Source organism: Aulostomus chinensis, chromosome 16 (assembly GCF_037954235.1).
Source record: "Aulostomus chinensis isolate RoL2024-O1b breed Wild chromosome 16, RoL_Achi_v1.0, whole genome shotgun sequence".
Lineage (NCBI taxonomy): Eukaryota > Metazoa > Chordata > Actinopteri > Syngnathiformes > Aulostomidae > Aulostomus > Aulostomus chinensis.
In genome coordinates, this window is record NC_141335.1 from 5,663,657 (window position 1) to 5,680,674 (window position 17,018).

The 17,018-nt window shown below is 42.5% G+C and overlaps 1 protein-coding gene across 1 annotated transcript; it reads left to right on the plus strand.

Moving 5' to 3' along the window:
• The first annotated feature begins 88 nt into the window (after window positions 1-88).
• On the plus strand, window positions 89-17,005 carry desi2 (desumoylating isopeptidase 2). The gene is made up of 5 exons (XM_086179685.1): window positions 89-1,588; window positions 9,869-9,941; window positions 10,121-10,214; window positions 11,632-11,773; window positions 13,832-17,005. The coding sequence occupies exons 1-5, from the start codon at window positions 1,550-1,552 to the stop codon at window positions 14,105-14,107; spliced, it is 624 nt and encodes a 207-aa protein (XP_086035811.1). The 5' UTR covers window positions 89-1,549; the 3' UTR covers window positions 14,108-17,005.
• The last annotated feature ends 13 nt before the right edge of the window (window positions 17,006-17,018 follow it).

Consider the following 17,018-nt stretch of genomic DNA (forward strand, 5'->3'; position numbering starts at 1 on the left):
TTACACACACGCTGAAAGTTGTTACTGATCCCACGTCATCTTGACATACATTTCTTTTGTCAGAAACACTCTTTTGCCATTCGAGAGTCGTGAAGTGTGCTACCTTCAAGATTTGCGACCTTGTGATCTTTGCGAAAAAAAAACCTGTGGACGCGTGATGGATCTGTATCCCGCGTGGTATTAATACGATTTCACAACAACCTCCTCTTCTCCAGGAGGATTTGGGAATCTGAATTTTGCTCCCCATTCAACCACAAGAGCATTAGGAAGGCTCGACCTTCTGTCTCCATTTTGATTAATCCGAAAGATGTTGAGATTAATCCCCTGGGAAACCATTTCATCATGGACCCTGCTTTCTGCACAGGCATTGTGAAAAAGGCCGTCCTCTCACTGCTATCAAAGTCATTTTAAGATCACTTTGCAGATCATCTTCCTAATTTAATTGTGTGGTCATTTTATTTGTGAAAATGTATAATCATTGGTCCAGAAGTGCTATCTCATGTTTGAAGTATTCACCAACAATCCAAAAAAAACAACAACAACCAAAAACATAATTTTTACTTTGGCAACACTGGAGCCACTTGTTTTGTCTTGAGCTTTTAGATTTTGCTTTTTAGCTGTCAAAAGGACCAAAGCACATATTTGTGGTCAAATTCTAGATAGTTACAGGTTTATGTGCCGGTGTCAGGATGGTATCAAAAAACCGCATTTTTACTGATGAATCCTGCAATCATTAATGAGTGTCATCAAAAAAGATAGATTTATTGAGTGTTTCTTATGATTCGTTCCCGTTCCGTTTTGATTTGTTGAGTTGTTTTCTTTCCATTTGCCTTTGTCTCTTTTTAATCCATCGTGTGTTTTTTTTCCTATTTGCCTTGGATTTACACTTCAGGGCCACCGTAGTGATGCTCCTTTAGTTACTTTGAGTTTCCACATTCTGTTGTGTTTTTTGATACGTCTGTGTGTTATCTTATTTGTGTTTGAGATCGGCACGGCACGGCCACCGTAGGGCTGGAATTCTAAGAGTAAATTTAAGTCGGAATTTTTCTCCACCCTCCTATTTTTTTCTACGGGCGCCGCGTCAGTCACCCACGGATCCTGCCTGCCTGCCAGCTTCAGTTAGCCGTTGGAGGGTTTCTTTTAAAGCGACAAGCTGCCTCCCAGAAGACGAAAGTGATTTCTTTTTAACGTCAGTCTTTCCACTTGGCCCCGGTAGCTGGACGAGTTTACCGTGTCTGTTGGTTGTGACAGGCGAGTGGCTCATCTGTCCGCCGCCGCTGTTCTCTGAAGGGGGATTTGGACAAAGCCAGGCAGTTGTCGGACGGTACATATCCCCTCCATAGTGTTGTTTCTACTGGGTTGTAAAAGTGAATCATCAAGGTGATCATCCGTTGTGAAAGTGACGAGAAGAGGGCACAAGTAAGGTCTATTTCTGGAGGGTGAGAGGTTGGATCTCGCACCGGAGGACGAAGTAACGTTACCCGGTGTGCGGAGGAGGGAGACCCGCAGAGAGGAAGGGACGTCGCGGCGAGAAAATCCGGATGCCGCGATGGGAAACGAGCCGATCATCCTAAATGTCTATGATATGGTAAGTAGAGAGGTTAAAGAAAATATTATCTCCGACCTATTTGTGAAAGGACCGGGACTCAGTTGTGTTTGTTTTTGCCGTGTCAACAATACCGCTACGAATCTCCATTATGAAACGTGTGATTTATAGCTGCGTTAACAAAGAACAGATAAAAAAAGATGATAAACAAACACTAAAGTTAGTTTAAAAGAGTGATCACGTACCTCCTTTCCATTCGGCATACATTTACAACGCCAAACTTCTTGTAAACAATATTTTTTACTGTAATTTCAGCTGCAGGCGCTGGATCTTCAGTTATTTTCCAGGAAAGGACACAATGGATTCTTGATAGGGAGGATTTAGAACTTTTTACTGTTATTATCATTACTCTAACACATGTTGAACGCTCTGATGCCTCAGGACCCTTTGCCATTGTTTTTTTTCCAAGCTCGGTCAGGATGAGCTGCGTGTCAAACATTTTGAGCTTAAAAAAAAAAAAATCAACTAAAAGCATACAGACAAGCCCGTGTAAATAAGCTGGCAAACTTTTATTTATATTCCACCTCTCAAATCTTGAGTTCTGAAGTGCTTTATGAAAGAGTAAAAGAAAATGAAAGAAATGTGATGCTGCTTCATTTTATATCCTAATTAGGTGTGGAGCAAAATGGTCCTTTTGGACTTTTTGAGCTGCTGTAGCCAAAATATAGCAGAGGTGAAACATCAACCATAGCCAGTCCAAGGAGTCCTGTCTTCTTGCATTGTTGGCCTTCTATGTTAATTGTATACAAGCCTCTTTTTTTTTTTAATGGGTTGCTGTTCTCTTCAGACCAAAGCAGGAAAACATGGGGCTCCAGTCTAAACTGCCTAGTAGAACCACAAGTGGATGTGAGAGTAACGTGACACTTTGAACCCAGTCTGTGTGTCTCTTTGTGAGTGAATGACCGATGAAGAGGTTGAATTTCAAGTCAGCATGTTGTCACCATGCAGGAGTGAGTCAGTTGGGGTAGAAGAGGCGGCTGGAAATTGATCTGTTGATGATTTATTGATCGATGTGGATTCCCCCGTGGTGGCAAGATGACACTCACAATGGGAATTTTCATGTTAAGGGTCACAAAGCAAGCAGCTTTCATGTTTTTGATCATGACAACAGGCACCAGGCTTTTGCTCTCTCTGCATTTACTGGCTTTGTCTCATTTCCTGTCCCTGATAGTTTGAAACATTTCAGTGGGATATGACGTCATCCCGTTTTAGTCTTCTTACCCTGAAGATCCACCTTCTGCTCTGAATTTATTCAGGTTTATCCATCGCTTTTGTGCTCCCTTCCGGCCCATTCCATGATGTCATCAGCGGTCTTAGCTCCGCAGTGGGAGTGTGTCAGTACAGATTTACGATGAGAGCCATAAAACACTTGAATGTGGCTTACAACTACTGCAGCGAAGTAGTGTAGCATATTTCCTAGTATTTATAATGGCAGTGGCAGCTTGTGCAAGTATAATGTTACAAAGAAACATCGGCGCAACATATATGTGGCAAAATTTAGCTTTACCTTTTATTAAAGAATTATTATTGCTATTTATTTAGTAGTTCAAGTAGATTAAGTTTGTACATTTGAGTTGAAGACTATTTGTTTTAAAATTTTTGCTAATTTGTGTGCATTTCTCTTGATAACAATGCAAACTGATTCATGTTAATGCGTCGCAAAATTGCAATCGTGTACACAACAATGACAAAATGGCTGTCACTGAATAATGCAGCTCCAGTATCACCAGTAGCACGGCACATTGCGAATGTAGGACTTGGGTCCTGGTCTTCTTGATCCTCCTCAACACTGCATTTGTCCCCTCTTGATGTCCTTCCTGTCTTTTCCTTTCATTCATTTACTCGTTTCCTCTCCTCCTTTTTTCTTCCCTAGCTGCTCTATCTTTCATCTCTCTCTTCCTTTCGTCCTTCACTTGACTTGGCGTCCACATTAGCCTCTTCTCGGTAACGACTGAAGAGCTTTTATCTCCCACTTCAATTCATGTGAATGGCTGCGGGGGCCTTTGCACACTTCTACACGCAAAGCTCTACAAAAGCTACTCATACATAACTAATACACACACACTCAAACACACATAGCTGGTATTATTCAAAGCACTTTCTGTGTATTGTCAACATTGGATGTATCTTTATGAAGGTTAAAGGTCAACTACAGTATTTTTGGGCTTTATTTTCTCATTTGTATGGATTAAACCATGAAAAGGGACAGCAGGCTTTGATTCAGTAATGAGCAAGAGCGCTTAAACTTTAAATTCTGAACTTGTTGGAATGCGGCATTTGAATAATTTAAATTAAAAGTGCTTGCTTTTTTTTATTTATTTACTTTTATTTCAAATATCTGATAACACTATGGAAAGTGTCTCTATAGCGACATGCATCCTTGCCAGAACCAAGAAGGTGGCTACGCTTCTCCTTTGTATGCAGTAGAATTGGGTTTTTATGGTATATTTACGTGTGTGTGTGTGTGTGTGTGTGTGTGTGTGTGTGTGTGTGTGTGTGTGTGTTAGGGGGCCAGATTGAGGGTTTCATAATCTGTGATTCACAACCTTACGTATTGTTTATGTGTGCTAATGTGGAAATAAGATTTTGCCAGAGACTTCCTGTCCTCATTGAAGGCGATGAGGCAATGGCTGAGCTCCGTTCATTCACTGCTACTTGAAACACTTCCTGTGTATATATTGATCATCAGGCTGAGTAATGGAGGTAAAGTGATGGATTGAAAAGCTGCTTGACTGGCTGGTTAACTAGCAAAGCTGCTCCAACCTGGCTGGTTGATAAACTGAGGGTCGAAGAGAGCAGCGGTTAATTAAGTTTATAGATTGACTGGCTGTTGACTGTATGAGGAAGGCTTCGATGGCTTCAAGGACGAGTTGACATTTATGGAAAATGGCTTTTTTTGGCTTACATGGCAAAAATTAGATGAGAAGAGCAGTGCTGCTCTTATTTTGGAAAGCATCAGCTGCAGTAAGAGGTCGCCGTGCCCGGATGAAGCCTCCTGAATCAGCACTGGGGCTGTGGAGGGATTGTTTGGTATCGTGTGGAGTATTGCAACTGTCAGTCATCAAATGATGCACAATGGCTAAAAAGCGTTTTCCCCCTCAGTGCCAACATTCTGATATTCCTGATCCGAAACCTCATCTCTACAGGGTAGCTAGTGTTGAGTAACGCACACATCTAACTTCCCTCTCTTTCTTGTCCCATGTCTGAGGCAGATTTTGGATCTGTAAGAAATGTTTTCAATTGTTTCCACTCAGGCTGAGAGTGACGTAAACGCCCGAGTCAGCGCACGCCACACAGCAGTCAGGGCTGCACAGTTTTGAAGCAACCGTGATTATTTTGGCCGACGTTGCAAAATGACTTCCTTTTTAGAGGAAATGTTACTTTCTGCTTCCTTTTTCTCACTTTCATTGAAAAATCCTTTGTCAATGGTGTTATTTTGGTGGGAATCTTTAAGACACAAAGATGCTCAAGTCTGTAGAATATAATGTGGAGACAAGACATCTCTGCAGCACCATGACGTTGACCTGTAAAATGGATGGTCACAGCAGAATCTTCAAAGATCAGATGACAGCAGAGGTGAAAACAGCGGTTCCACATACTACAAGTTCCCCACTGTCATCGCGCGTGTTCACGCCGTGTCATGTAGAACCGTGTACAGGGAGGGGGAGCAGGGAGTCTTCCTACCCAGTTGCGTCCTCACCGAACATTTTCCTCATCCTCCTGTCCATTTGAGGATCAATGGTGTCACATGACCGTCAGCGCAGTAGACCAGAGCCGCCCCTCAGCCTTTCTTCTTCCACAGTTCCCATTTTGTCCGGGCCGTCCCGCTCCCATCTCCTCTAAGTGGATTTCCTGACTAGCTCTGAGTGCTTCACTCTGCTGGTCTAATGAGACAGCATTATCTGACAGCACCTATACCCTGCCAGACCTCTGCTTTGTTACGCGCGTGTGTGCGTGCGTGCGTGTGTGTGTGTGTGTGTGTGTGTGTGTGTGTGTGTGTGTGTGTGTGTGTGTGTGTGTGTGTGTGTGTGTGTGTGTTTTGGTAGATACTCTTGCAGCACATGTGTTCTGTGCTGGCTGCCATGTTTTGCTGTGAATCATTGATATTAAGTAACATCAGATGCAGAAGAGAACTTGATATCGGCTACTGGGACAGAAAATTAGATGTAGCTCAACATACACTACCTACAGCATAAGTCAATACAGTAAATACATGTGATTTGTCAGGTATTTCATTCCACGGTGTTGGGGAAAAAAACAGATTCCCCTCATATTTTATTCATGAGCAGTTTCTTAATTGGATTTCCAGCAGAGTTAATTTTGTCAATTGAGACAGAGGCAGCGTGTGTGACTCAGGTTCTATGAATATTTGATGCAAAAGCATGACATTTCCTTGACGAGCATGGGCTAAGACCGTTGTCAACTGCCGTCTTTCAGAACTCAGAGACCAAAACGAGAATGAAGTGAGTGATGAATAAAATGACTGAAATGTCCCTAAAACTAATATGCAGTTACTCCACTACTCTAAAACTAAATGGACTCATCAGGTCAGGTTTTCGTCAGGGGCGACCAAATACGCTGAAAACTCACATGGACGTTTGACACTTTTTTAAGAGCATAATGGACAGAATACAGTAAAGAATAGTACTGACAGGTCTGATGTTTGAGGATGCGAAGGGGCTTTGGCTGGTGGCTTCTACATGGGAGTTTTTAAAATTTGGTTTAAAATCATGTCCACAGATTACGAAAGACATTAGCATCTGCTTGTCAGTTGTTCTGTGAAACACCGTCTGAGATGCTCTCACACACTCTCAGCTTCTCCTCTGTGCTGGGCAGGAGGCAGGTTTTAACGAGCTTTGAGCTAATGAGGGCTAAGATAAGAGTCTTACTCCACCGCTGGGTGGTGAGGAGGAGGAGCAGAAGCGTCCCAGACTAGCTTTCTTTGTTAGTCCTGGGAGAAGACGGCCTTGCCTTTTCCTGCAGATTAGCAGACTTAAAAATACTTTACACACACACACACACACACACATTCTCATCCAACATGGATGTGTTCAGACACACAGCAGATGCTGCTTTTCTAATTTTATATGTCGGCCATCAAAGTCACGTTCTGCTTAAAAAGGTTTAGAGTCGTTGCAACAGCAGAAGAAGTGTTTGTTCATGCTTATTCGTCAGCTGAGGCTTTGTGCCTCTGGAGCCTTGGGTCTATGATGCAGCCCAAATGGGTGCTTTGAGTCTTAACTGTTCTGGACAGGATTTATCGCATTGGTTAGATCAACTTCTGAAGCTCTTCCTTTTTTTTCTTTCTTTCTTTGGCAAATCTGTGGGTAAAGTCATTAAGCAGAGGGGGAGTTTATTGTCCCGACTCCCAAGTATAATCATCCGACAAGGCTTCTCCTCAGACGTAGGAACACACTGGTGTGTGTGACCTTGTACATTGTAGACCGCTGGACAAAAGAGCTGCTGCGAAGAATATTTGAAGAATGCTATTTTTTTCCCTCCTTTCTCAAAAAAAAAAAAAAAAGATGGAATGAACAAATGAGTTACCATAGATGTCTCTGCACAAATGTGTAAGAACACCATACCACAGCGGAGAAATGACGGACTTCTTAGTTTCCTTGAAGGCATCGTTACTTCTTTTTGTATTTATCTGTTAAAGCAGATCATTTCGGGGTCAGTCTGAAGTGTAAAACTATGGCTCATTAGTATTTAAAGAGGCATGTGAGCTGATGTGAAAGGGTAGGAAGATGAGATTTTTTCAAAATGAGCGGCGAGGTGATTGGTTGGAGGCAAGAACAGCAACACAAGGACATCTTTTTCATCATCTTCAGGATTTTTGTGCCCATTTCGTTGCTTCTTTATGCGCGATATTTACCTTCATTCTTTAACTGGGTGAGGTCACAGGTAGGAAATGGCAGCAGGTGACAGAACAGAAACTAGCACAGCTGGGCTGTGAACGTTCAAGATGAAGTGTAACGTTCCCTCCGTGCAGCTGAATCTGATCTTTTCCACTCAATTTTAATGCAAATATTTGGCTGCGACACATTCAGCGTTTGCAGCCTCCTCATCAACCATCAGCATTGCAAATCGTTGCCTCTGCACACCGAGAATAACAGTCCAAACACAAAATGTGGTTGTAAGATAATGAGGACACTGCACTGGCCCCTGGTTATTTGTGTATGATCCAGATCAAGCCGGTACAGTGAGCGAGTGGAGAAAAGAAAGTTTGTTCTTTTTACTCCGCATGTTCAAGGCGCTTGGACTTAAAAAATGCCTCGAAATATCTTTTGCGTCTTTGGAAATAACCTCGGAAAATCGGAGTGTTTTTTTTTCCTGAAGGATATGTCAAATAAGACCTTTGTTTATCAGCCTCTGTTGCAGATTAAAAACACGAAGTGAAAAACTAAATATAGCCTAGATGTCTGGCTTCTGTGTGACATGGCTTGTCTCCTTCACCACCTAAAATGACACACGCAAACGCTGCCCTGGGTCTTTAAAGGTAGCAGAACTGGTACTTGCAGGTGTAAACGGGACAGATTCTTAGTGGTTGGCCGTGGTAATCAAGGTTTGCTTGGGTTTTGCAGTGCAAACAATCCTTGAAGAGGAAGCATGTGATGTGTGAACGCTGAACAGTACCCTGTTGTCCCCACGTTATAAAAATAAAGGGGCATGTAATTTGTGATCAGCACTCATCAATTAGGTGCTTGACTTCATGTTCAGAAACTTGAGCCTCAGAAATGTGATTATATTTTATGCCTAACCACCTAAAACCACAATCACTGTGTTCTTGTCGATCGATGTATGAGATCAAAAGTATTGAGTGTCCTGATTTGATTTTATTTTGAAGTTCATAATCACAAATCGATCGACACGAGCGCTGAAATTTAACCAGCAAGATGGCAACCCTCCAACTGTTATGAAATCAGATCAGGAAAACCCTGAAGTATCCAGACACATCACATCACGCTTCAGACAAGCGTCCCACCAGAAGACTTTTAACTCAGCCTGCCTAGCAACAGCTTGACCAATCATCTTGGAGCCACATGATGTTGGACACTGAAAAGATGGAATATAATGTCAGAGATCACTGCTGCCGGAATCAGTTATTGATTTTTGTTGGCTTTCGTGTGTGTGTGTGTGTGTGTGTGTGTGTGTGTGTGTGTGTGTGAGTGTGAGATTTCGTGTAATCATCTGAGTGTCAGATCCCGTTTCAGCCAGATGGGATTCATGGTTTGGCCGAGTGTCGGGAGCACACTGCCTGTCACTGAACACTGAGGACTGAAGCCAATACTTCAGTGTACTGTATGTCTCTGCGTCAGCTGGGATTGATTCTTTTGTCTTTGGATTACGTTGAGTTGTTTATTTTTACACTAGAATAAAGATGTCAAAGGGAGTCTGCCACCAATAACAGTGCTTCGTTCAAAGGTGGAACGAGGATGAAGGAGGGATTCACAGGTGGCTTCAGACGCCGTCCGTGGAGTAGCTGCACACGTCTAGTTACTCACAAGTAATGCAAACTGGAATATAATTTCAAAAAGCAACAACTATTGGACACGTTTCAGCTCAGGATGTTTGTTTCTCGTTTACTTTTTAGATTTTGCTTTTAAAAAGTCCACAGTTTGTCACATCGAAAAACATCAAAATGCCATCGGGTAGCACACCAAATCTGGAAAAAAAACAAACACTGAGTGTCTCACTTTTTTGTGTATCATAAATGGATTTTTTTTTTTAAAAAAAAAAGGATTTTTATTTCAAATCAAAACTTAATGAAAGCAGTTATTTTTTAAGTAATCATGTGTATCAGTATATGCCTTTCAATTCTATACCAGACTTCAATGTCTATGTTACATTTGCTCTTCTTTTAATGTTGAAAAGCTCTCTGGAGAAGAAAAACGTCAGGGTGCTGAAACATAAAACTCGGGAGTTGAAACAGATAAAGTTCACCCACAGTTTGGTTTGTTTTCTCATGAGAGTCAATGCCAAGGAACTGAAAACTAAAACCTGAGATTTTTATATCTTGTTAAAACCGGGTTTAGTTGTTAAGAAGCCTCAGCCTTCGTGGACTCAGTGAATGAAACACGCCTGAGGTGACACATTTGCGGGTGTTAATACTGGTTCTGACCCATATCGGCGTCAATCTGACTTTGCAATCACAGAGAAGAGGTTTTTTTTTCTATGTAAATCCACCCAGAGGGAGACCAACGCAGTGGAAAAAAGGGCGCTGCATCTCTTTAATCTGTCTCTGTCTCTCGCTCTCTTTAGTACAGCCTGAATGAGTTCACCAGCTCTCTGGGTATCGGAGTCTTCCACTCAGGGATTGAGATCTATGGAAGAGGTAAGGTTCCCTCGTCATGTGACAACGTCTTTAACACGTCGGCTGTCTGGGATGCTGTTTCAGAAAAAATGATTCGTCACACTCAGGAAATCACGAACAGCATCACCATTTTTCACTTTAGGGAAGCTGACTCCCCCCCCCCCCATTTTACCTAAACGTGTGTTTTCATGTCATGTTAGAGTTTGCTTACGGCGGACATCCATACGCGCTCTCAGGGATCTTTGAGATGACACCGGGTGACGCAACTGAACTTGGTGAAATCTTCACTTTCAAGTAAGTGTAATGCAAATGCATCTGGACATTTTTGAGTATCAGGAAGATGTCATTCTCAAGCAAGATACCCTTTCATTCATCCAGCTTGTCCAGACTCTCGGAGTCTTTAAAAAGCCTGAACTCCTGACAGTAGTTTTGAATATTCAGACTCGGCCTTAGGTGACTCGTGGTGTCACAGCAGCCAGCAGCATTAATGAACAGCCTGGTATCTACATTTGTCTTTGAAATGACCCCACAAAGGCTGAATAGCACACGCGCAACATACACGCTACTACACCTCTTTATGCGGTACGTGTACATAATTCAGCACAGTAGTCCCCGTTAATGATGTCAGAGTTAGTTGAATTCATCAAAGGAGGAGTAAACGACTCAAAATTTGATATTACTTGACTCCTGGTACAGTTTGTCTGCATTGTGAAGCCCAACCAGACAAAATGTATCATTTTTTCAGACTCGCTAATCAGACCGCTGTTGAAAAAGTGCCCTCGGTGGTCGTTCCCGAGGCCGTGACGTCAGGCTGCACATCTCCAATGTTTCTTATATTTTTTTGATGCAGCGTTAAAGTTAATGTAGCGTAAAAGAACAGATTATAAGATCTTTAGTTCTGTAAAACCCCACAGGTGTAAAAACTAATTTCGCCAAAGCTGAAAAAAATATTTCTCCCCAGCACTGCTGCTTCCTTGCGCGGCTGAAACCGTCTGTTGCGGCGTGGAGACGGTTGAGCGCTCAGCCGGTTCAATACATTTTTGGATTCCTGTAATCAGCCTGCGGTCTGTGTCTACCCACTGCTACTCTGCTGCTGTGTGTTACTTCTGCTCTAGTTGATGTGCCCTGTGGCGTTTGACAGACTCTCCCTGACACACACACACACACACACACACACACACACACACACACACACACACACACACACACACACACACACACACACACACACACACACACACACACACTGTCTCCATGCAGGCTGCACTTCTACACTCAAAGTATAAATGATCTTGGATGTATGCCTGTGTAACATCATCTGGATTTTATTTTTTCCAAGCTATTTTTTCAAGCTCAAGCCTTATTGGTTTGTTACCAATCATTCGATTGACCAAGCAGTTTACCTGCGTTTCATTTTCACCTGAGTTATTAATATTATTATTACTTGAGAGAAGAACCATTTAGTTGCACTGCGTCATTTTTACCAATAACTAACATTCATAGTGATTAATTCAAGCCCTGCATGTCTTGTGCATAGTAAAGTTACAATATCAACTTAGGTTGATAGTTATTAGAGAATGTGAATCAGTTACTGTAGTAAGAAAAGGAGCAAAAACTCAATTTGATTTGTTGTTTTAAAACTTAAAACTGATCATTTGGACTTCACCATGGAAACTGATGAATCTTCCCTCTCTCTGTTTCTCCGCTGCAGACGATCTATAGTCTTGGGCACCACAGACTTCACTGAGGAGGATGTGGAGCGAATCGTGGAGGAAATGGGAAAAGAGTACAAAGGCAACGCCTACCACCTCATGCACAAGAACTGCAATCACTTCTCCTCAGCACTATCAAAGGTTGGAACGCATACACGCGCACTCACATGCACACACGCGCACACACGCACACACACACACAACTTTGTTCTTGAGTCACACAGGGTCTAAAAAGGTCTTAAACTGCAATATAAATGAGTCTTCTTGTCTTTCTACCTCAACATCTATGAGGATGAGAAAGTTACTTCTGTGAGGCAATAACTTCTCACGTTCGACGTGTTTGAAGGAATTGGCTGCTAAGTAAGCACTCTGGTAATAGTCTGTATCGGTTCCTCCAGTCACTCTTACATTATGCGCAGTCATTTCTCTTGTTGAATGTGAGTAGATGTAATTTTCAAGTCATTCTGGGACTCTTAGTCATTTTCCTCATAACCTGTTTGTCATAATGGCTATGAAATAGATCTTAAACTTAATTCAGTTCACGTTTAACCTATTAAAACCTGCAGGAACCTTTTTATATCAGTCGTAGGGACATTTTTATGTCATATATTCCCCATTACAAGTGAGTACCGAACAGCTGAACTACACTGACACATCTGTGCCGCGAGTTGAGCGACACGGCTGCTGTAGCTGATATCTTCCATTGTAATCAACTGGAGCTGCTACTCTGACCTGGGGACCTCACACAAGTCCGGCTGGACATCTTTCTTAAGGTGGTCATCAAGAGTAACAGAGGTTTGTCCGACAACAATGAAATGGATACCTCATTGTATCAGAGCTGACCTGAGATGCTGAGGAGAGATTTTGTTGCATCCTGTGCAATGTCAAACACTTGCATGTTAATTCTTGTCTCACTCTGATGTCTGATTGAAGGTGACGCCCTGTACAAGCCACTCTTTGGAATCATTTTCTGGCTCGATATAAAGCTGAGTAACTCCTACATCAGCTCTTGACACTGTGTTGTGTAGAGCGTCAGAATATTAAACCAAGTTGTGCAGGTTCCATCTATTTTTGGAACGGATTTTTTTCTCTCGAGAAAAACCCTTAAAAGATATGTTATTCTTATTTTTTTTTAGCATTTATATCAGAACCAGGAATGGAATCACAGTTTCTTAAAGTGATCACAACTTGATTCAGTCATTCCTCTGTGTGTGTGTGTGTGTGTGTGTGTGTGTTTGTGTGTGTGTGTGTGTGTGTGTGTGTGTGTGTGTTTGTGTGTGTGTGTGTGTGTGTGTGTGTGTGTGTGTGGTTTCAAATCGGCTTACCCTAGTGTGACTAATGAGCAGGGAGTCTTTACAGTTACATCCAACACTGAGATGGGGATTAGGACACACTGATACAAGTCCGGGCATGCAGAGCCAGCTGGCAAACACACAGCAAGCACACACAGACACACACACACACACACACCAAACATACACGTACACACGTACTAACTGGAGGTGCAACGGTTAGTGGATCAACAGGAAGCTTATCGGCATCTATTTACATCATCAAATTTGTTTTGTTTGCTTTTAAGAGCAGTTGGGTTTAGTACACAGATCCAACCTAAAAAAAACAGTATTATAAAAAAGATTTTAAAAGATTTTTTTGAGGTGTGCGTGTGTGTGTGTGTGTGTGTGTGTGTGTGTGTGTGTGTGTGTGTGTGTGTGTGTGTGTGTGTGTGTGTGTGTGTGTGTGTGTGTGTGTGTGTGTGTGTGTGTGTGAAGGGAAGGAACACAGCTGGAGATGTGCTCACCCATAGAAGTGTAATCGGTTAAAACTGTAGCAGTGGAAAATATTAACTCTTCGGCCCAGACATGTTGTGAACATCAGATTTCGGCAGAGGTCTGAGTCAGTCCTCTACCTGTCTTCCTACCTCCCCGGCATTTTGTTTACATCTGAATAAAGGCCGCCCACACATCCCATAATCCTCTGTGTCTTGGTTCACTTCCTGCAGTTGAGTTGAATCGGGGTGGATGGTGGATTAACCTTTATTCATATCAAGCAATTGGTGTCCTCTGTACTCTCTGTTTGTATGTTTCTGAGACATTTTTCATCACCTTTTTAAATGCTGTACATCCTGTGAGAAATTAGAACAATAAGACCATATACAGATTTATAACCCCTATTATTCTTCTGTCTGTCGTCCCTTTCCAGATCCTGTGTGGTGCAGACATCCCTCGCTGGGTCAACCGCCTGGCCTACTTCAGCTCCTGCGTGCCATTCCTCCAGAGCTGCCTGCCCAAACAGTGGCTGACCCCGGCTGCCTTACAGTGCAGCGTCAGCCAGGAGCTCCAGGCAGGAGGAGAGCTGGAGGAGGCTGAGGATGCCGCTGCCACCGCCTCCTTGGCGTCCATGTCACCCTGCTCCCCTTCCTCCTCCTCCAGCCCCTCCTCTCTGCCCCGTCAGCCTGGCCACCAGCCTCGCCGGTAAACACTACAAGGTCTGCTGGGACTCTGAGATCAGGACTACAGACACTGTCTGGCCTCAGAGTACCTGCACCAGCTGATGAGTCCAGCTACAGCCAAATGTCCTGACAGACACAGAACTGTTCCAGGCACAGGTTTATTAGTCTTTGTTTAATTTTCATTACCAGTTCTGGGTAATCGAGTACAAAAGGGGACAAACTTTTGATGTCTATACATAAATCAGCAGTCGTGCTACATGCCCATCTGAACACAATGAAGTAGATTCCCAAATCAGCCTGTGATGTTAGCAACAGTTATCGTTGTTGCAAGGAATGTTAAAGAGGTCCCCTGAAGCATTTTTGTTAGCAGGAGCTTGTGGGGTTCGATTCCAGGCTGAAAGAGGGCAAATTCTTTCTTAGAAGCAGCTGCCATGGTGCCTTTGTAGCAAGGTACAAATGTTCCAGTGGCCAAGAGTCTGCCAGGCTGCTCCCTGCCGTCAGTGTGTTTAGCCTTTTTTTATTGTAAAGCAAAATGTTTTATCTTTACATGAGTAGACTCGAGGTGCAGGTTGACAACATTGAGCACAAGATGTCAGGACCTAAAAATGTGTAATCTGCACTGAGGTCTGAGGATGAGTGCGTCATAAATGGGAGCTGAAGCCATCTTTGAAGGAACACACCGACTTTTTGGGAAAGTGCATTTATTTGCCATCCTCCCCAGAACCAGACAAGAAGAAAGATACCCCTCTCTCCTCTGTGTGTGAGCATTAGGGAGCTTAGGCCCACGGAGACTGGCTGAATGCTAGTTAGCTTAGCACAAAGACTAGGAGTAGATGGAAAGTGTTAGCATACCGAACAACAGTCATCAAATACAGCTTTCTTCAGAATAATCATTCCTTGCCACACAGCTAGGTTTGTGCAGAACATCATGCATGAAATAATTTAAAATTGTGAGCTTTGGTAAATTCAGAATTAGAAACAACTGGAACTACTTTCCGTTCTGGGCCTCATATAATGACTTTGGAAGAGAGGAAGAGGGGAGGTGGGTATTCTTGTTTGGCTCTGAGGAGAGTGCAAGTAAGCATCTCTGCCAAAAAAGCTGGCCTGCCATCCTCCCGCTGCAGCGCTCCTGACAGCCACCTTCCTCCCGTCTGTGTCCAGTTAGGGGCGATGCACAAATTGCACATAGCCTCACTAACATTTAAAGTTTCACATCAAGACGTACATCAAACTCTTTGAGATCATCATGCACTTTTACTCAGACAAGTCAAACTTCTTAGATCACCATGGAGACATTTCTACTAAAGAAGAAGATGCTGCTCTGTAACGCGTAGGAGTAAACGAGCAACTCCTCTGATGCTGCACTGTGTGTATTGTCCCAAAATATGAGCCACAGATGTGTTTTAAAAACACATTTTCACAGTTTTACAGAGGCCTGGACTACAATCGGGGAAACTGTCATGTTTTTACTAAGAAGCCCTGTTTATAGTTTTAAAATCCAATTGTATTACTATGAGAAACAGACTCTTAACATTTCTGTCTGTTCTGTTTATCTTCGAAAAACTCAGGACCCAAAAAGTCTTTGTAATATAATCCTTGAAAGCTTTTTATCCCTTTATGTTTATGTATTACTGTATGTTTGCTTTTTTCTAATGCAGTGGACACTCCAGAGCGCTTTTCAAGAATGCACTGTGGCAGTGCACTTTTATACTCTTCTCTTTGATAAGACAGAGCTTTTGTTTACAACCTGTATGCTTGTATGCAAAGCTGGTCTTTTCCTGTGTGTGTGTGTGTGTGTGTGTGTGTGTGTGTGGGGGGGGGGGGGGGTGCGTGCATGCGCGTATGTAGTTGTGTTCCATTAGTACCAAGAAACTGCCAACTGGGCCAGATTTCCCTAAATGTCACACACAAACACACAAGCATAACACACCGTTTGTACACATGTAGCAGTGTTTCTATGGGACTTTTTCCAACACCTTTCAAGGATTTTGAGTTCTTAAAAAAAAAACAAAAAACGGAACATTTCAGGATATTTTCAGCAACACTTTTTTGGCACAGTGGCTGATAATTTTGATAAAAAAGTGAAGCAATTTTGATCCAAGACACTGTAGAACACAAAACCAGCATATTTGTCATTTAAAGCAAATCACTCAAATCAGTGTTTTCTTTTAAAGGTTTTCCTTGTGAATGAAAACCACTTTTTTTAATGCACATAGACAGACATATCAGCGCCCTCTGCTGGCTCTTAATTATACTGTTACCTTTTGGCAACGCTTGCTGAGGTTTCCCTGAACACTCATAGCTTCAGACGGGTTATTTGTTACTCTGTGATTGTTTTATGTTTATTGACAAAGAATCTACAAACTCTTCATTTCTACCAGCTGACATATGAATATATCAAACTTTCCATTTCAGAATGCTGAAGCAAACAACCACAACTGAGGCCAAAGATACACATCGCCAATCTTCACTCCTATCTAAGTGACTGCACAGTTTTCTAAAAGTCACTTTATTTTTTACATTTCAGTAACTATATCAATTACTATAGCAAAACAATATTAATTATGTGTTTATTTGCACCGACTGTGTGAGCTACAGTTGCAGTTTGGGAAACCTCAGTCCTTCAAACGCTGGAAAGACTGACTTCATGTTTCACAGTTAAACCTCCAGAGCCTTCAGGGGAGCTGACCAGATTTGTACCTTGTTGGAAAGTTATTAAAGAGAAGTACATGATTGTGTCTGTGTCATAACTGCAGTTTGATGGGTTAAATGAGTGATTTGACATTTTAGGTAATGGGAAACTGTGGCTTCTGTGAGTGATAAAAATTCATTTTCACTGTCTCACTTAGCTACATAGCTGAAGTCTTGTCACGTCACAGCATCAACAGAAAGACGAAACCACTTCCAGACAAGAAAATGACCAGCACACAGTGTCCA